Raw genomic sequence first — 20,980 nt, 5'->3', positions numbered from 1 at the left:
TACTCATTCTTACTCAGTTATTATTAAAAGTAATGGACTATTTTAAATGTTTGTCATAAATGGTAACATGGAATGTTCTATTTGGTTTTCAGATTAAATTTTTTTTTTTTTTTTTAACTTTTATTTAATGCATATAATTTTCCAAAGTACGACTTATGGATTACAATGGCTTCCCCCCCATACCGTCCCTCCCACCCACAACCCTCCCCTTTCCCACTCCCTCTCCCCTTCCATTCACATCATGATTCATTTTCGATTATCTTAATATACAGAAGATCAGCTTAGTATACATTAAGTATGGATTTCAACAGTTTGCTCCCACACAGAAACATAAAGTGAAAAATAATAGATGATTTTTTTAAATGATGATGAAATCAGAGCAGACCTATTGTCATGTTTAATCCCAGTGAGAGTCAAGTTGGGAATTGATAATTTCTTTTTTTTTTTTTTCTTTTTTTTTTTTTACAGAGGATCAGTTTAGTATGCATTAAGTAAGGATTTCAACAGTTTGCACCCCCATAGAAACACAAAGTGAAATATATTGTTTGAGTACTCGTTATAGCATTAAATCTCAATGTACAGCACATTAAGGATAGAGATCCTACATGAGGAGTAAGTGCACAGTGACTCCTGTTGTTGACTTTACCAATTGACACTCCTGTCTATGGCATCAGTAATCTCCCTATGCCCAGTCATGAGTTTCCAAGGCTATGGAAGCCCTCTGAGTTCTCCGACTCTTATTCAGATTAAATTTTATTTTAGAAACTAGGAATAATACTTTCCCATACACTGAGGCCTATTTTAAATAGAACTGTCTTCAGATGTTTCTATGCACTATGTATGTATGATATATATTTCACATATAGAAATAAAAATACAAATAGTTGTTACAATATCTATTACAAAATATTGTTAGCAATAAACAGTTTTTCTGCTCATTTTAGAGGACAGAATGTATTACAAATTAATGTATACAGTATCAGAGAAAGACTTTTTGTCAATTTAATGAATTACTGTGATGGTTTTTTTGGTAAGATTTACTTATTTATTTGAAAGTCAGAGTTACACAGAGAGAGGAGAGGCAGAGAGAGAGAGAAAGAGAGGTCTTCCATCTGCTGGTTCACTCCCCATTTGGCCACAACAGCCAGAGTGTGCCGATCTGAAGCCAGGAGCTTCCTCCAGGACTCAATGTGGGTGCAGGGGCCCAAGGACTTGGGCTATCATCTACGGTTTTCCCAGGCCATAGCAGAGAGCTGGATGGGAAGTGGAGCAGCCGGGACTTGAACTGGCGTCCATATGGGATGTGGCACTGCAGGTGGTGGCTACACCACAGTGCCAGCCCCTTTGATGATTTAAGTTAAAAAACGAAATAAACGCTTGCCGGCCCAGTTTGACAGGGGCTAAGAAACTCCTTAGCTCTGATGAAGCCCCTCATTGATGCCTCACAGTTTACCCGTAGTCATCAATTTCTTTTGTGTTTGGCTCTTCCTCTCCGGAAGAGCAGTCTGTTATTTATATATTTATATATATGTTCTGTTTCAGAGTGGATGCGTCATTACATTCTGCATGGTGCCTAATTGTGCTGGAGTCTCTGCAGCTGCTTTGCTCCTTGGGAACGAGGCACCTGGGGCCAAGGAGCAGGGCAGTGTTAGGGCATGCCCAGAAAGACCCCAGTGATGGCTGAGTGCCCTGTGCCAGCCCGGGAGCTCCTGGGTGGCGAGTGTGTGCGCGCTGGCGACTGTGCGTGTTGGACATGCCGGCAGCGTGTGCCAGCGGGGCTCTTTATAGCCCACTCAGCCATGAGATGGTCTGCAGTGCTCTGCTGTACCCATGCCTTCGCTGTGAACTTGAGAAAGAAAGAGCGGGGGAAACGCCGACTGACGTGGAATGCAACATTAATGTGTCCTTCACTGTTGTGTGTTTCAGAGACTGGAGCACAAGGAAGTCTTAGTGGGCTTGTTGTTCCTGGTCTTGCCGTTCATTCCAGCCAGCAATCTCTTCTTCAGGGTGGGCTTTGTGGTGGCCGAGAGAGTCCTTTACATGCCTAGGTAACTATCCCCCGCGACTCCCTCTTGCCGAGACCTGCCCTCTGCCGGCCGCCCTGTGTGACAGAGAGATCCCGTGGGCCTCCGCGGTAGGGACAGCCCCTAGGTTGGGGGAGCCCTGGTGCACACAGGGGCACTCGCCTTGGCACGGCTTCATCCCCCCTCGCCAGCGTTCCTGTGGCTGGGAGCTGGCCAGTTCATGATGTGCAGACATGACCATATTCAAGATGGTAGCTGTAGTCACATGCCACACCCTCCTTGTGCAAATACGTCTAGTTAAGATTCTTCTAGAAATATTGGTTGGCTTGCATCAGGTGCAAGCGCGTGTGCCTGGACATGTGGCTGAGCCAGGAGACAGAGCCCTGGCTCTGTGTTTTGTGGTCATGAGCAAGACACAAAGCATGGTTGCACCCAGCTTTTCTCATTTTAAAACAGAGACGTTGATAAAACTGCTTCAAATTAATCTTTGGGTTTATGATGCTATTATTTAGAGAAATTGGTTCTAGTTCTGTAGATTCTATAAGAATGCAGTTTTCTCAAAGGTGGTATCATAAACCTAATATTATTAGGAGGAAATCCTTTTTTATTGATGATACTGCCCAAAGAGAGTTAAAAACAGACCTAATTAGAAGTGAGTAATGCAGTCTTCAGTTAGCCAAAGCCAAATCCCTGACGGCATGGAGATGTGGCAGGTGTTCTTCTGACTTGGTTTGGGGGTGAGCATGGGGGTGAGCAGGGGGACTGGGGTGGGGGTTCACGAGGCCGCCCTCGCAGGTCTGTGGGTCCAGCCTCATTCTGACTTTGGAGGAAGAGCAAGGCAGCCTTCATTCACAGCTTGCCCTAAGCACAACTCGGGAGAGAGGTTGTCGCTCGGTAAATACTAGTTGCTGACACAAAACCACGGTACAACACTTCGTGTTCTGGTGTGGGTGACGAGGAACGTGTGTCCTGCAGGAGGCCCGGGGCACAGCGGTCTGCAGGTGCCGTGTTTCTGCTGAGACCAGTCCCCAGGGCCTGGGCGCAGGCGTACTGTCATCCACGGTTGGTTGTGTGGCTGGAATCGCCGGGCTGGATTCTCAGACTACAAACATGTATGCCCTCAAAGCTTTCCTAACTGTTGATGAATAACATGGGATCTTTTATACAGAAGGCTTAATGGGTCCTAATATTTTAAAAAATACATTGTACTTACTAATGCTGCCTTAATATTGAGAGTAAACTGTGACTGAGCTTACATTGTAGTCACTATTCTCAGCTGTTAGTTCTCCCTGTCCACGGTGGCTCACAGCCCGCCCCTGAAGTCCGAGGGCCCGTGTTCCTGTTCCTGCTCCCACGTGACAGCAGTGCTGCCAGGAGTGACTTTCTTCACCTGCATGAAGTGGGTGACAGCTGCGCCATTGTGGTCATTGAGATCATCGTGGTCAAGACCTGGGATGTGGTTTGCAGTGGAGATGGGCTCCCTGCTGCCTTTATCTCTGTTGTACAAAACTGAAACCGGGACTCTGAGAGGTGCCGCAGCTGTGACAGAGCTGGGGCTCCCAGGGTCGCCTTCTGACGCAATTCTCACCCTCCAGACAGCTTCCCTGGAAGGCACGGAAAGACGGGGATTTTTTTTTTCATCTGCTTGAAAGGCAGAGCGATCTTGCATCCAGTGGTTCATTCCGCAAATGCACACAACATCTAGGGCTGAGGCACATTGCATCTAGGAGCCCTGAACTCTGTCTGGGTCTCCTGCCTGGGTTGTGGGGACCCGAGCACGGGGGCCGTCATCTGCTGTCCCAGGATGCGTTAGCAGGAAGCTGGATGTGCCTTGGAGTAGCCGAGGCTTGTTCTGGCACTCCCTTAGGTCATGTAGGTGTCCCGGGCTGCAGAACACAACACCCACCCCAAGGAGGCAGCCTAAGGAAGAGACTAGAACATCATTGCTCCAGGAGAGACCTTAGGTACACACCGTGGAAGCCATGTGAGGGCATCCGAGACACCCCCGTGCCAGCCCTGGTGTGTATCCTAAGGAGGCCTTCCTGGGACTCCTTTCATACTTGTCTGGAAAGAAAATACTCTTTCCCCCTGAGAATAATGTCGCCTTTGTGTTAAAATAAAAGTGCTAAATACGAAGAAGAGAGCACCAGTATCACCAAGAGCAGGTGCCTGCCTTTGAGAGCTAATCCAGATGTTGCTTTCTTTGCAGACTTAGTGAAGACGCAACCAAACCCGGTTGTAGTAAACCAGTCTTCATTGTAAAAGGTCATTGTTTGTTCTCTCGCTTTCCTTATGTCTGTAAGCATTACAGTGTTCTACCAAGTTTTATTTTTCAAGGTTTTATCTTTTTTAAAAAATTTAATATGTGTGTGTATTTGAAAGAAAAAGTAACAGAGAAAGAGATGTACAGAGGTTTTCCATCCACTGGTTCATTTCCCAAATGGCTGCAATGCCTGGGCAAGCCAAAGCCAGGAGCCAGGGACTGCACCCAGGTCTCCCAGGTGGGGTGGCAGGGCTCAAGCCCTCGGGCCATCATCCACTGCCTTGCCAGACACATTAGCAGGGAGCTGGATGGGACACAAAGCAGCCGGGACTCAAAGCAGCCTTCATAGAGGATGGCAGTGTGACAGCAGCCCTGCACACTGCACCACAATGCCAGCCCCGGAGGGGGTTCTCTTTACTGCCCACTGACTGCTGGATCGATGCCCAGGCCATCACTGTGCCCAGCCAGCCACGTCCCATCCAGAGGTGCAGTCCACGCAGATAACAACCCCCGGGGTCGGGGAGGTGGGGGTACCTCGCTGCCCTTTGTGTGTCCTGGGGCTGCTGAAGGGGTCGGGTCACTCGGGCACGGTTGAGAGAGAACTCCGATTTGGGAAGCTGGAGTATCTGCACAATGTGTGGCACTTCCAGTGGATCCCAGTCCTTCCCTAAAGTCCTTCCTGGAACTGAAATTGAAAGGAGCTGCTTTGCTTACAGCCCTGGGTTCCACTGTTACTTAAAATTGGACAACTGCAGTGGTGCAGGCTGAGTCAGATCGCAGAGTCTGGGGTGGGAGTTGGCTTGGTGGTTAGGCTGCTGTGTGGGATGCTCGCATCCCGTGTCAGCGCTTGGTTCGGGTTCCTGCTCGTGTGCGTCTTGGGAGGCAGCAGGTGATGGCAAAAGTGGCTGTTGAGTTCCTGCCCCCATGTGCATGTGGGAGATGTAGACGGAGTTCCTGGCTCCTGGCTTTGGCCTGGCTCTGCCCTGGAAATCAGCGATAGGATGGAAGATTCCGTTTCACTCTCTCTCTCAATCACTTTCTCCCCTAGTCTCTGTTCCCCATCTTTTAAATGAAAACAAAATCAATAAACTTAAAAGCACAGAAAGGGAAGTGCCAGCCTGTGTGTGGAACCTTCCGGAAGACTTTCTCAGGAAACAGTTTCACCCAGCCCTGAGCAGCTGTGCGCGTGTTGGGGGAAACCTGGAAGACCAGGAGCTCTAAAGTCTTGGCAGGTGACGCGTGGTGGGGCCGGGGCCCTGGCTAAAGGCGGCTCTGTTGAAGCAGCCTGCGGGTGGGCGTGGACGGCCCAGACCTTGGTACACACAGGAAGCTCTCTCCGCGGATGCCCTTCCACTGTGGACCTGCCCGGAAGTGGCTGCTTTCTGCAGCATCAGAGCCCGGGCTCCCCGCGGGTGGTCCCTGCAGTGAGCTCGGTGACCCAGCTGGAGGGACGGGTGGTCCTCCCTGTGCAGGTGTTCTGTGCTGCCCCGGTAACGCCGGTGACGGCAGGCAGGTGCAGTAAAGAGCTTCATCTCTTCCCAAAGAAGCGGAGCCTCGCGTTCACCGCGTTTCTCTCAGGCTGCTCGGAAGCCAGATCCGGCCGCCAGCGCTCACCTGTCGGGGGGCGCAGAAGTCAAGTTGGTGATACTGAAGCCTGAATGAGCCCAAAAGGCCAGGGAGCCATCAGACCAGCAGCGCCCTTGGGCCTCTGCCTCCACCCCCACCAGCGAGCCTGCCGCCACCCACCGGCTGCCTGCAGTTCTACCTCTGGCCTGAGCCAGAGGAAGCTGAGAATACCAACTTCTGCTTTGCACTTTGGAATCTGTGGATGTAAGAGACAGAAAGGGGCTACATGGCCTGGCTTCCAAGGCCAGAGCTGTGTCCACCCCAACACGCCGGAGCAGTGTCTCCTGCCGGTGGGCAGCACCAGGTCCCAGTCGGAGGGTGTTCTGAGCAGATAACATCGGCCACTCACAGAGTGTTGTTCTCCTGCTTGTCTCGGGGGGAGCATAGAATTTCATGGCTGTCTTTTCATGTTTTATAAAAACTACATGAGGATCCTCCAGCTAACGACTGTTTCTTAGAATTGATGAAGCAGAACTAGCTGCTGAGAGCCCTTAGATGACTTTCTAGAACGTGATCAGAGAGTGACTCTTCAGCCAGACGACGGTTGATTTATTTGCTTCAGGGCCGAAGAGCAGATTCCTGAGCGGCTCTGGGAGGCCTGGGGTGGGTGCAGAGGGGAAGAGAATTCTCCGGAGTGAGTGGAGGCACCAGCAGTGTTGGGATTGAGCTGATCTAGAGTGACTGAGGCTGTAGGAAGGGAAGTCACGTAGCAGGAATCCGAGGGAACAGGGAGAGATTAAAACTGGCCTCAGACTTTTAAGGGCAAGAAATTTGAGGGCAAGCAGTTCGGACGCTGCTGGGGACACCCGTGTCCCACCGGAGAGCCTGGGTTCAAGTTGCCTCGCCACTTCCGATCGCAGCATCCTGCCGGTGTGCACCCTGGAAGGGAGCGCGTGACGGCTCAAGTGCTGGGGTCCCTACCACCCAGGTGGGAGATCCAGATGGGGTTCCTGGCTCCTGGCTTTGGCCTGGCCCAGACCTGATTGTTGTGGGCTTTTAAGGACTGAGCCAGCTGCTGGAAGATCTCTGTCTCTCTTGCTCTGTCTGCCTTTCAATCAAATGAAGATAAGTACAGGTGCCCCCACACCTTTAGAAAACGATGCCGTGGGTATTGTGGCACCCTTGCTCTCGGGGGCGAGAGGCTCAGAAGACGAGGTGGCCTCTTAAAGTGTCCATCCCGAGAAGTAGCTGCAGACAGGAGCAGCAGACTTGAAGTGGAGTTGTTCCTCTCCCACGGTCTCCCGCACGACACCGGCACAGGATACACTTCTTGGAAGGCAAAGTGGTCCAGACCTCCTCTGAAGCCACACAGCCCCCCATCCTCTGACGGAGGGGACCCTCCTGAGGAGTCTCTGGGCCTCTGCTCCTTGGTTGCTGCAGGACAGGGCTCAGCCCCAGGGAGTGCGTCTAAGCTTTGTCAAGCAAGAGCGCCACAGAGGATCCTGGGAGTTTAGGAAATGCAGGAGGAAGAGCACTGAGTGGGGCGTGAGTACTGCCAGGATCACCCCTTCCTGGCCGTCCCGGGAGAGTCGTGGAATGGGGCCAGGCTGCCTTCTCCTGACTGTGAAACGAGGGCTGGCTTTCCTGTGCAGTTCCCTGCCTAGGGAGGCGTGGTGGATCTTGACAGCTGTGTGGCCACATTGCAGCTGCAGGGAAAAAGAACGGCCATGGCACGTGCTTTTCTTAAAGTCCAATCTGCAGTTTCATAAAACTGTGGCATGGTGTCTGCCGAGAGCTCAGTGTCCCTGTGCTGGTGAGAGCAAGGGGGTAGGGAGCACTGCCGCTCCCTCCTCTCCCAGCCACCCCTGCCTTCCTGGGGATTTACTGGTGTTAGAAATCTCAAACCTGGCCAGCACCATGGCTCAATAGGCTAATCCTCCGCCTGTGGCTCCGGCACACCGGGTTCTAGTCCCGGTCGGGGCACCGGATTATGTCCCAGTTGCTCCTCTTCCAGGCCAGCTCTCTGCTCTGGCCCGGGAGTGCAGTGGAGGATGGCCCAAGTCCTTGGGCCCTGCACCCCATGGGAGACCAGGAGAAGCACCTGGCTCCTGCCATTGGATCAGCGCGGTGCGCCGGCCGCAGCGCACCGGCCGTGGCGGCCATTGGAGGGGGAACCAACGGCAAAGGAAGACCTTTCTCTCTGTCTCTCTCTCTCACTGTCCACTCTGCCTGTCAAAAAAAAGAAAAGAAAAAGAAATCTCAAACCCGTAGCCTCTAAGGTGCCTGGCAGAACCAGAAGCGGGCAGTCTGTGATTGGGAGTGACTGTGAAACTCCACGTGTTTTCTTCTTGAGTTTCATGTGCTGGATTTTCCATGGATCGTGGCTTGACTGCCTAGCACTGGTCAGATTCAGTGTGTGGGCCCAGTGGGAGGGGCAGGTGCATCCCTGGACTGAGGCCTGAAAAGAGAAGACCCCCTGCCGTGAGCACAGGCTCTCAGTGGGGCCTCCTGGTGGCTGCAGAGCACTGGTGTGGGGCCTCGGCCGTGGAAGAACGGGGCACCCTGGGAAGCAGCTGGACTAAGTGATGGTGAGATGCTCACTGGGGCAAGCGGCAACCAGGAGCAGGTGTCAGGTGCCGGGAGGAGATGGAGGGCGGCAGGAGTGACGTCACCCCCCACGCCACAGGCAGCTTTACCAAGAGATGGCGCAGCCCTGAGAGCAGGCGGAAGCTTGCCCGTCCACCTGCCCGCCTGCTTCAGGAGGTGGGGGCTCCTAGCAGGGTCTGATACCTCAGCAGTGGCTCAGGGCCAGGCTCGGATCACCCACAAAGGCGTCTTGTCTAAGCCCACGATCGACTGTCATAGATGGGGCAAGGCTGAGCCGCCCTAACGAGGCCCTGGAGATGGTGGGGGCTGGGCCACGGGGAGAACAGAGGGCCCTGGAAGCAGACAGAGCTGGACAGGCCATCTTCTTGCCTGTTCAGCTTCCTTTGTTTGAAACTCGCGTGGTTCAGGGCGTTGGATGGGCAGGCAGAGCAACCTGGGCTTGTCGAGCAGCTGCTCAAGCAGAACCCGAGGAAGCAAACTGATGGGCGGTTTTCACGGTTATGAAGGTCAAGGTGCTTATTTGGCCAGTCTGCCGAGCTCTGTAATTACTCTCAGCCCCGAGTGCAAGCCTCACGTGCGTTTGGAGGACACCTGTTGACCGGAATCATGGTCTTGATGCGACAGAACCCTGCTTGTTACGAAGACAAATGCTTGCGTTGGTTCTGTCCTAAGTTGTGAGCAGCAAGCGTCTTGGGAACCGGCACTTGAAAGTACAACTTGGAAGGTGTAATTTAGATCCAGATGAGACTAACGAGGATAATGGATGTGAAAAGTGTTGGAAGCTCTGCCAGCTAATTGCAGGTCATTATTTCAGTCTACCCTGGCCAGGCGAGAGAGGTTCGTGCACACCTCTCCTGCGCCCCCTCACCTCTGTTCCTTCTCTTTGGCTTCTACACACTGCGTTGTTGTTTTTACTGGAGGATGTGATTGGATGTACGAGTTGCCACTCAGCCTCTCTCCCATCAGCAGCACCTGTAGTTGATGGTGCCCCTCCTTCTTTGCTTCTCTCTTCAGTGCTGCACAGGGGAACATGCACATTCTAGTAACCTTTTTTTTTTTTTAAGATTTATTTATTTATTTGAAAGGCAGTTACAGAGAGGCAGAGAGAGAGCGAGCTTCCATCCACTAGTTCACTTCTCAAATGGCTGCAACAGGCAGAGCTGGGCCTATCCAAAGCCAGGAGCCAGGAGCTACTTCTGGGTCTCCCACATGGGTGCAGAGGCCCAGGGACTTGGGTCATCCTCCACTGCTTTCCCAGGCCACAGCAGAGAGCTGGATCAGAGCAGCCGGGACTCGAACCGGCACCTGTATGGCTTGCCAGCACTACAAGTGACAGCTTTACCGGCTACGCCACAGCGCTGGCCCCATGCAGCTCCTTTTTTTTTTTTTTTTTTTTTTTTTTTTTTTTTTTTTTGACAGGCAGAGTGGACAGTGAGAGAGAGAGACAGACAGAAAGGTCTTCCTTTGCCGTTGGTTCGCCCTCCAGCGGCCGGCACGCTGTGGCCAGCACACCGCGCTGATCTGATAGCAGGAGCCAGGTACTTCTCCTGGTCTCCCACAGGGTACAGGGCCCAAGCACTTGGGCCATCCTCCACTGCACTCCCTGGCCACAGCAGAGAGCTGGCCTGGAAAAGGGGCAACTGGGACAGAATCCGGCGCCCCAACCGGGACTAGAACCCGGTGTGCCGGCACCACAAGGCGGAGGATTAGCCTAGTGAGCCATGGCGCCGGCCCATGCAGCTCCTTTTAGAATATAAGGTAGGTGTGTGTGTGTGTGTGTGTGTATGTATGTGTATTTTTCTAGTTGAGAGGCAGAGAAACAGAGATCTGCCATCTGCTGGTTCACGCCCTGAATGCCTGCCCTGACTCCAGCTGGAGCCTGAAACTCAGTGCAGATCTCCCGTGTGGGTGGCAGACTCCCGTCACTGGTACCATCAGCGCTGTGTCTGCATTAGCTGGTCTGCATTAGCAGGAAGCTGGCGTCAGCAGCTGGAACTGGGATTTGAACCAAGGCACCCCAGTATGGGACGTAGATACTGTAACCAGCATCCTAGCGCTGTCTCAACCTCTGGGCCAAGCCCCTGCTGCCCACCAGACAACCGCTGCCTGGCATTATTGCAGAAGCCAACCTTGGAGTACAGATGTCTAGGCCTCTGTGGTTGATTGCAGCTTCTGTGGCCCCAGAGCTCAGCTCTCCTGCCAGTCCCAGACTCTTCCCCAGTGAACTCCTCTTTCCTTTATCATGGACCTGCAAGCGGGAAGCCTGCAGGAGATCCCTTGTGATCCTCTGTACCTAGCAGTGCCCTAAGGCATTAGGCAGTGTCTCTGTTGTATCCCTGTCACTTAGGAAGCTACAGGAGCCTGCTATAGAGACTGGAGCTGCACTGCTACCCCTGGGGTCTTTGATTAGGCCTCAGGATGCCTCCCATAGCCTGCAGCCTCTCTGAAGAGAAGAACTCGTTAGCTTGAGTGACACAAGGGTAAAGCCGGAGCCGAGACCCTGAGTCACAAAGGCTCAGGCAGCCGTTGGAGTTGACGTCCCCGTGTCAACCCCTTTTTTGATAGCTTCTCAGGAACTCTGACCTTGATCAAGCAAAGTAATGCCCAAGCTACTCACAGACCCAGACAGATTCAAACCTACCTGTGCCATTCTGAAGGAAGCTCGCTGGCCCCTGTCACTGGCCATTTAAAGCAAGACCATGCACGCTGTGGGCCAGCCCGAGGTCCATGCGCAAGCTGACCATGCCCTGAGCTCTCCGCACATTAGACTGCAGGATCCAAGGCCACGGTCCATCCAGCAGCCCAGGAATCGAGCCACAGCTGCCTGAGTCCTTGCACATAAACCCCCTTTTCCTAAAGTACCTGATGTCAGGGAGTGGCCTGTTGCACATCAACCCGGTTTGGAGAGTTGTGTTTGTGGAGTTTTGTATCGAGGCATCAGTCTCTACCTGGAATATAACACAAGACTTTCTTTCCTCATAATACTCTTATGTAGCAGAAAATAATTTTCTAATGCTATTCTGAATTAATACCTTAATCATTTGTTGAGCGTGTATGAGATATTATACATGTTGTAAAAGTATTGTTTCCTTTTGCCAAATAAGGAAATTAAGAACTAAAGAATTCTGATAATTTGTCCAAGATCAATAACAGGAGAATTCAGAATTGGGAAGCAAGCTGATGGTTTTTGCAGTAGAGAGTTTTTTTTTCCCCCCCAAGATTTTATTTATTTATTTATTTGAGAGAGAGAGTTACAGACATAGGAAGAGACAAAGAGAGAGGTCTTCCATCTGATGGTTCACTCCCCAGATGGTCGTAAAGGCCAGAGCTGCAACGATCAGGAGCCAGGAGCTTCTTCCTGGTCCCCACATGGAGTCATGGGCCCAAGCACTTGGGCCATCTTCTGATTTCCCAAGTTACAGCAGAGAGCTGGATCGGAAGAGGAGCAACCGGGACTCAAACCGGCGTTCATATGGGATGCTGGCACCACAGGAGGCGAATTAACCTCCTGTGCCACTGGGAAGACCCCTAGACTTCTTAATTAGAAGTGAACCATGAGGTTGTAAAGAAACCTCATGAGGTTGGTTCAGAAAGGGAGAAGAGAAAGGTTCTTGGAATGTGGATGCATTGGCATCTTTCTTCCAGTTGTCCCACAGATATGCTGGAAGGCAAGGGAAGAAACCTGTTTCATGGAGAACCACATATACACATGGACCCGGGAGCACTACACTTCGCATGGCAGAGGGGAGGCTAGGAGAAGGCAGGCACGACTTTGGCGACTCTTTGTGGAATATGAATTAATTCTCACTTTCAAACGTGCTCGGTGTTCTGGAAAATCTCCCCATCCATTGGATGTTTGTGATGAGTAATTACGGAGTGGAAGTGGGGACACTAACGAGGCTTGGCCTGCAGAAGTCTGCAGCTTCCGGGGTCAGCGTGGACTTCCCGCTCCTGCCTGGGCTGCCCTCAGACCCCTGTTCTCCACTCCGTGGTCCAGGGTTTGACTGTTTAACCGTTGGAGGCCGGCATCCAGGAGCCGCGAGGAAGATCTCACCACTCGCCATCACGTAATTTGCCAGTGAGGGATTCACAAGTTTTGAATGAAACTTACTAGATTTAGGTTTCCTCTGGACCGGACCCTCTTTTTTTTTTTTTTTTTTTTTTATTTGACAGGTAGAGTTAGACCGTGAGAGAGAGACAGAAAGGTCTTCCTTCCGTTGGTTCACCCCCCAAATGGCCGTTATGGCCGGCACTGTGCTGATCCGAAGCCAGGAGCCAGGTGCTTCTCCTGGTCTCCCATAGGGTGCAGGACCCAAGGACTTGGGCCATCCTCCACTGCACTCCTGGGCCACAGGAGAGAGCTGGCCTGGAAGAGGGGCAACTGGGACAGAACCCGGTGCCCATATGGGATGCCGGTGCTGCAGGTGGAAGATTACCAAGCGAGCCATGGCGCCAGCCCCTGGACTCTTTTTTTTTTTTTTTTTTTTAAGATAAGATTTATCTATTTATTTGAAAGGAAGAGTTAGAGAGAGGCAGTGGCAGAGAGAGAGAGAAGTCTTCTATCTGCTGGTTCACTCCCCATATGGCCGTAGTAACTGGAGCTGGACCACTCTGAAGTCAGGAGCCTGGAACTTCTTCTGGGTCTCCCATGTTGGTGCAGGGGCCCAAGGACTTGGGCCATCTTCTGTTTTCCCAGGCCACAGCAGAGAGCTGGATTGAAAGTGGAACAGCCGGGTCTCGAAACCGCGCCCATGTGGGATGCTGTCACTACAGGTGGCAGCTTTACCCGCTATGCCACAGTGGCGTCCCCTCCTCTGGACTCTTTAAAATCATGAATTCTTCAAAAGGATAAAATAAGGTTGCTTATCTTGGGTTATAAAATCATGAATTCTTCAAAAGGATAAAATAAGGTTGTTTATCTTGGGTTATGGTTTATAAATATTTTTAGTGAATTGTTGGAGTTTGCAGACAAAAGGTAGAATTTCATTTCTACTTGAAAACAAAAAGATACTATTTGTTGCAAATAATTAAATAGAAAATGAAGGCATAGCAAGCATCATAAAATGGTTGCGCCAGGGAGAGAAATTTGTTACCTTTTCAGGTTGATGTAAGTGGGAATGAGAAGTATCGTTGTTTATTCAACTAAAACCGTCTGGGCAAGTTTCATGGGAGAACATTTGTGTTACCTATAAGATGATTGGCAACCACTAAGGAAGCTCCCAAGCCATGGGTTTAGCATACTTTTATTCTAATAAAAAAGGATAATCATTGTTTTCATTTCTTGTTAAATTCTCTTTGAGTGTCATAAAAGTAAAAGAAATACAAGTGTCCTTAGTTATTTAAGTGCTGTCTGCTAAGTAGGCTGTGAATGAAATCCTTTTCAAAATTGGAGATGGCATTAGAGAGATGGTGTATGAGAGAGAGAGGGAGAGAGGGAGACAGAGGGAGACACCTTTCTTTCTTTGCAGGGCTCCTTTCCAAGCTTGCTTGAAGAATGCTTTTTAGGATGGACCTCAAACCATCCATAGGTTCTGGCTTTCTTGAGTGGCGGCAGCTGGTTTAATGGAGTTCCTGTGGGCTGTACCTGGAGGTCTCTGTCAGCAGCCCAGAGTCTTCTTAAGCAGACTAAGCTGCCCTGGTGTCATCGTCCAAGAGGCCAGAAAAGCCTGCAGATCCACTTACAAAACGAGGCCTCGCCAGCCCCCAGCGATGGAGAGAGCCAGGTGCTATGCTAGCTGTTGAGATACGCATTCAGGGAAGTGTTTAAAGATGAAGTCGCATATGGAGAAGCATCTGGATCGCTGTGATGTTTGTGTCAGGTCTTTAAGAATGTGATACTGCCTAGGAGATTGGCACACCTAGGTAGATATGTGTCATACAGCTTAGCGCGTCTTTAACCCGTACGTTGTGTGGCACTGTCACTGGAGGCAGATCTGTGTGCATGGCCGGGGCCCCGCATCTCAGGCCTTTGCTGTGAGGCCTTCTGAACACCCACACCGACTCTCAACCTCCTTCGCTGCATGGTTTTTCTCCATGTGACATGTCCTCATGTGCATCCCGCTCATGTGAGTTCCATGAGGATGAGTGTGGTCCACTTGTCCACATGGGGCTCAATGTCTTGTTTCTTAAAAGATTTACTTATTCATTTGAAAGGCAGAGTTACAGACACACATCAGGAAAGACAGGGAAAGAGATCTTCCATCTATTGGGTCACTCCCCAAATAGTCACAATGGCCAGGGCTGAGCCAGGCGGATGCCAGGAGCCAGGAGCTTCTTCTGGGTCTCCCATGTGAGTGCTGAAGCCAAGGACTTGGAACATCTTCTGCTGCCTTCCCAGGCCTATTGGCAGGAAGCTGGATTGGAAGTGGAGCAGCCAGGACTCAAACCAGCATCACAGGCAGTGACAACTACTATGCCACCATGCTGGCCCTGTTCGATATCTTTGATGGTGTAGGTACGTGGTCAGTTGCTTGTGAAATACGTGTGGTATGACAGAATGTAGCCAGGAGAGCATTCCTGGCTCCTTAATGACTGTTCAGTGGTGGGTGGTTGCATTCCATCTGGGGCTGGAGGAACGGGTGGCAGTGGGCTCATGAGAGCATGAGCGGTCCCTCTGGCCAAAGACAGCGGTGATGTTAGTGTGTACCACTGTATATCTGTAGAGAAGCTCTGAGCTTTGAAGGCTGAACGTGGGAGTTGTAGAAGTGGAGTTTGTGGGCTTTTTCCACCAGGAATTTTGTTCTGGAGTATGCCAGGCCTCAGAAACGCCCCTGCGGCTCTCGAATCCAGTGCTTGGGACAGTGGCCTCCTTAGCTCAGGTCGTTTGTCCTGGTGGTGAGTAGGGTGGTGACTCCCTTTGGCTGAACAATGAGTCCCATATCCTTAGGGAGCTGGATCTAAGGGTCTTCGGTGGCAGAATTAGGTCTCTGACTTTGTTCTCAGGGTGTCCAACTCAGATGCCTCTCTTCTGTCTTTCTGCTCTTGAAACCAAAGCATAGGTGTTCAGTGATGTATGTTTAGGGAAGGGAGGAGACATTTCCTTTTTAAGGACAACCTGGGGGCTGGCACTGTGGCATCATGGGCTAAGCCTTTGCCTGCAGTGCCGGCATCCCATGTGAGCACCGGTTCACGTCCCAGCTGCTCTTCTTTCAATCCAGCTCTCTGCTTGTAGCCTGGGAAAGTGGAGGATGGCCCAGGTGCTTGGCCCCTGCACCCACGTGGGAGACCCAGAGGAAGTTCCTGGCTTCAGATCAGCTCAGCCCTGGCTGTTGCAGCCATGTAGGGAGTGAAGCAGTGGATGGAGAACCTTTCTCTCTCTCTCTGTCTCTCTCTCTCTGTGACTCTACCTCTCATATAAATAAATACAGTCTTACAAAAATAAAGGAGAAACAGTCTGATTTACTAAGTTGGCGTTCACTGAGGGAGGGGCCTGTATTTCATTTCTAATTGTATTTTTACTTCCTGCAATATTGCCAATCACGTAGCAGAAAGAAGGAAAAAATGATTGAACAAGTGCACAGGCTGTATTGATTTGGGGCTTCCGGTGGTAGTCATTTCTGACTAATGTAGGGTTTAATTATGCAGACAACATCATTAAGAGAGCCTGTAGTGGTCATCTTCGGAAAGCAGCAGTGTCCAGCTGTAGTGCACGCGGCAGCAATGAGTGGCACCAGCAGACAGGACACCTCTGTGGGTGCAGACGGTGTGAGGGGTCCTATGCCGTCCACCACATCAGCCGTTTAGACAGCCGACAGCCCTGTGTGGAAGTGCCGCTCAGACACCATGTGGACTCTGTGGCTATTGGGGATGCTGGGCGGGGTCAGCAGAGGATGCTCTCGGTCCGGCCTGTCCAGGATGGGCTCAGGAGTTGGCCTGCAGATGGGTCTTCCAAAGCAGAAGGGTGTAGATTGTCAGAGTGGGAGAAGCCCTCTGCAGGCCATCCCTTGAAAGAGAGATGGATGCCGTTTGGTGACCGGCATCCCTCCCAGAGCCTAATGGAGCCTCAGACACTGTCCCTTTGCAAAGCTGTGGTGGCACCAGCTGCAGCACAGACTCCACATTGGGGCACTTGGTGCTAAGAGCTCTGTAGTAACAGTGACATGAGTGGCATGAGTCAGAGGCTCCACTGAGGGTTGAAGGACGTACACGGGGATGTCTCAAGATTCCCGAGCTGTTAAAACTCAGGGCACCCTCGGCTCGTCAGGATGATCCTGCTGTTCTCTGTGCTGGCGTCCAGGAACGAGCAAGTGCACTAGTGTAGAGCGTTAGAGAACAGACATACAAGTGTTGACCAAGATGGGGGAGGTGGTGTTCCCTTCTCCACTCAGGCCAAGCTTCATGGGCACATAGGTTCCATGGGGTCGAGGGCTCAGAGTTGACCCACACCCAGCTAACCCTGTTTCTTCCATCCTGTCTCCCAGCATGGGCTACTGCATCCTTTTTGTGCACGGACTGAGCAAGCTCTGCACGTGGCTGAACCGATGTGGGGCCACCACCCTGATGGCGTCCACCGTGCTGCTGCTCCTGCTGTTCTCCTGGAAGACCGTGAAACAGAATGAAATCTGGCTGTCGAGAGAGTCCCTTTTCAGGTCAGACTTGGGGTCTTCCCATTGATCTCATTGCTAACGCGTGTCACTCCGAAACAGTGAGGTGACATGGGGCTGGTGGTGTGTGTTAATGCATTTTTAGTAGAAGTTGAAGATGGAAGATGCAGTTTGAGTTCAGGTGCTAACTTTGTGTTCTTGAACGACGTGGTATAAAATTGGACATGAGCTCATTCCAAGTGGGTTCATGAAAATAAAGCTCGTGGGAAGGTCTTGGGGTCTGTGGGTTCAGATGATGAGCTGAGCTGGGCTGCAAAACTCAGCCAGAAGCAACATGGAGCCCCTACGGCTCATGTCATCATTGAGTCCCGTGAAGAGGGCGGGTGGGTGAGCACACAGCAGGAGGAAGAGGAGGGTCACGTGTCCTTGAGAAGACCCCCGTGGGTGAAGGCGTGAACATTATTTTTGAGTGAGGATTGAAAGACCTTGTCATTTCTATGTTGAGGGGCGACATTTCACCTTCCTACCCCCAACTGGCCGCAAAGCGTGTTCTTTGCTATCATCCCCCATCGTGCTGTGTTTCTGGGCTCGGACTGTCTCACGGATGCCACAGTCCTGGTGGCCTGTCCTGGGCTCTGCCGCTCCGGGCATGCTTGCAGTGTTCTCTGAGTCGCCAGGGGTGTCGAGCCCGTATCTTCACGTACCGCCTAGTGGGCTGGCTGAGTCACCAGGTGTGTGCTTGGTCACGTGCTCAGCTGGTGCCTGGCCCTCTTTCCTTAGGAGCAAACAGCTGAGGCAGAGTTGGGGTCACGTGGGGAAAGGGTAGAGGGTTGGAAGACAGTGGGGAAGCAGGCAGTTGGGACGGAGCGGCTAAGAACGAGCACACCCCCCTGAGCCCATTCTCAGGAATGGGAGCCAGCGGGGAGTCTCACTGTTACTCTGTCTACGTACACCTCCTGGAAGAAGGAGGTCTTTTGGCTTAGTGTGAGCTCGGGGCACGTGGCTGCCTTTGGTCACTGCCAGGCCCTGAAATGAGTGATGTCGCCAGGGAAGCCTCCTCCGACTTCCATGGCAGGAGTTAGCACAGGCAGACACGCGGGACTCCACAGCGTGAGGGAGGGGTGTGTCCCAGCAGGAGACCATGGGCAGGGAAAGAGAGGCTGCCAGAAAGAATGCAAGTGAGCGAACAAACGAGACACATGTTCACTGCAAGCCTCTGCTATTTTTAAATAAATATTGGATTTTACCACCAAACTTTTAAAATAGACAAAAAAGTTTGGTGTGCTGTCCTGTTATTTTTTATTGTTGCTCTGTCATTGTCCTTGTTATCGCTGCCATTGTCAATGGGTACCACAGAGAATGATTGCTGAGGGAAATATTTGTGTAGAATTTTTTAATGATTTTTTTTCTCCGCCTAGACCTGGGACACTATGCTCCTTTTTTTTTTTTTAAGATTTATTTATTTATTTGAAAGTCAGAGTTACACAGAGAGGAGAGGCAGGGAGAGAGAGAGAGAGAGAGAGAGATCGATCTTCCATCCGCTGGTTCACTCCCCAATTGGCCACAACGGCTGGAGCTGCGGTGATCCAAAGCCAGGAGCCAGGAGCTTCTTGCAGATCTCCCACATGGGTGCAGGGGCCCAAGGATTTGGGCCATCTTCTACTGCTTTCCCAGGCCATAGCAGAGAGCTGGATCAGAAGTGGAGCAGCCGGGACTCGAACCTGTGCCCATATGGGATGCGTGCACTGTAGGCTGTGGCTTTACCTGCTGTGCCACAGCGCCAGCCCTGACTCTGCTCTTCTGATTAGGCTTGTGATTCTGGCCAGCTTCCGTCATACCCCTGCTCCCCAGCATTGTTCTCACAGAGCACTGTGGAGCGGTTACTCGTCCCTGTCTATAGACACAGGAGCAGTGTAATGCGATGATTCCAGTCTCTGCTTGTCTGTTCTCTCTCCTTTCCTTGCACTTTCAGTGGTCAGTACTTCTATGAGAAACTGTAGAACAGTTCCACCCTGCGTTCAGCCCTCTGCCTGTGCCGAGGTACCCACAGGTGTATCGGCAGTGGCTGTGTCTTCTGGTGAAGGCTACTGACTGCAGAGGTTTGTTTCAAGGATGGCGACTCAGCGTTCAAACCTCTCCAGCTGATGCCAGCAATTTAAAAGCAGAGGGACAATCACCCTAGACACAGATGGAGTTCCAGGCTCCAGGCTTCTGCCTGGCTCAACTCCTGCTGTTGTAGGCATTTGGAGAGTGAACCAAGTAAATGCGAGATCTCCCTCCATCTCTTCCTGCCTCTTAGATAAATAAGTTATAAAAAAAAAAATCTAAAATGTTACCCAACAAAAGCACAGGAATTCAGCATTTGTATCTCATCAGAGGCTTGGGGAGAGTGGATTTGCTAAGCTCAAGGAGCTGTTAAGAGGAAGAGCCAGGATTTGAACCGAAATACGGTGTAAGTACCAAACAGCACAAAAACATGGGTGTACTTTTTAAAGTTTCTTTGTTGTCACCTAAGCTAGATCCAAATGAGAGATAGAGATACAGCTAGAGAGGTGAGAGAGAGAGAGAGAGAGGGAGAGGGAGAGGGAGAGGGAGAGGGAGAGGGAGAGGGAGAGGGAGAGGGAGAGGGAGAGGGAGAGAGGGAGAGGGAGAGGGAGAGGGAGAGGGAGAGGGAGAGAGGGAGGGAGGCAGGGAGGGAGGGGGAGAGGGAGATTAAGAGAAAGAGGCACTCATAATACAAGATGTATTTTCTTTAATTGTTATAACGAGAAATTGCCCTGTGCTGTAGCCTGGGAAGAGGATAACCACATAGGCCTGGGCCTGCAGCAGCCCAGAACCTGACCTCTGGAGAGGATCGTGGCCTGAGAACAGAAGCCCATCTGCAACACACCTGAGAGCCAGAAGCTTCACTTCCCCTGCACCCTGCTCAGGGTCTCTCTGAATCCCAGTTCATGGGCTGTCTCAGAGACCCCGGCTCCTCCAGGCACAGTTTGTGGCCTACATCTCTGTAGGACACGCGTTCCCCCACCCCTTCTGAATGGCTGAGCCAGAGAGAGGCCCAGACCTCCCAGGGCAAGGGATGGACACCAGGCACTGACAGATTCTTCTGTAAGGAGCCACATGATCAGTAGTTGAGGCTTTGTGGGCCCTGAGGTCTCATTTACGGCCCCTGTATTCAGCTCTGCCGTTGCTCTGGCACAAAGCCCAAACACATGAATGCATGAACTCATCTAAGGCCTGGGAGGCCAGGGTTTGCCTCCCAGTGATGTAAACCCTGTTGGTGAAATGGCACTGATTTCACTGCGTTCCAGGGTTGTATCTTAGAGTCCTGTGTTGCTGTCCCAGCCAGTGTGGAGCAGCTCAGGAACGAGTCAGTCCCTCTGTTGGCCTTGGTGTGGAAAGGATCTGACCTCTGGCTGAGCTCCAGTCTGTTCATCTGTGCAGTGGGAGCTGCAGTAACAGGATGAGGGGCTTCAACACACCCTTGCAAAATGGAATTGAAAAAGAAGTCTCTTTTTGTATACGAAACCTTCAGATTCATGCATGTGAAAGATCTTTCAGAAGTTCATGAAAATCCATGTTGTACAAAACTGTGTACAGATTTCTAATGTTTTTGCACCAAAGTAAGCTTATTTTTAACTGTATCTTACACCGACCTTGAAGGTTTTCTTGCTTCTCAGCTGTATCTTAGCCGTGGAGTAGGATCTTAATGTCTGTGAGCCTCAGTTTCCTCTTCCACCCTACAGCAGGTGTGCTGATCCAACCTGTGCCAGGTGATTGAAAACCCCAGAGGCCATGGTCTGTTGACATGGATGGGCCCTGAGCACAGTGCTGGTGTAAGATGGGCGTTGGAAATGCACTGGCCATCCTGTGTGTGATGTCATGCCATCTCGAGTCAGAGAGGGGTTCAGCATTGACATAATTCTTACTTTCTCTTACTGTTGACACCTGGCTGAACACTGCCTACTTTTTTTTTT

The 20,980-nt window shown here is 51.4% G+C and overlaps 1 protein-coding gene across 2 annotated transcripts in view; it reads left to right on the top strand.

The window, feature by feature from the left end:
* TMTC1 (transmembrane O-mannosyltransferase targeting cadherins 1) overlaps window positions 1-20,980 on the top strand; it is a 255,008-nt gene that overhangs the window by 154,516 nt on the left and 79,512 nt on the right. For both annotated transcript variants that reach the window (XM_070049600.1, XM_070049599.1), the window contains 2 exons: window positions 1,927-2,048; window positions 16,881-17,048. In XM_070049600.1, the coding sequence (XP_069905701.1) occupies window positions 1,927-2,048; window positions 16,881-17,048 (290 nt within the window). The remainder of the gene's footprint in view (window positions 1-1,926; window positions 2,049-16,880; window positions 17,049-20,980) is intronic.

The sequence above is a fragment of the Oryctolagus cuniculus genome, chromosome 9 (genome assembly GCF_964237555.1).
Source record: "Oryctolagus cuniculus chromosome 9, mOryCun1.1, whole genome shotgun sequence".
In the NCBI taxonomy this organism is placed as follows: Eukaryota; Metazoa; Chordata; class Mammalia; order Lagomorpha; family Leporidae; genus Oryctolagus; species Oryctolagus cuniculus.
Note: the sequence above shows the minus strand (reverse complement) of the source record. Positions and strands in the feature narration are given on the sequence as shown.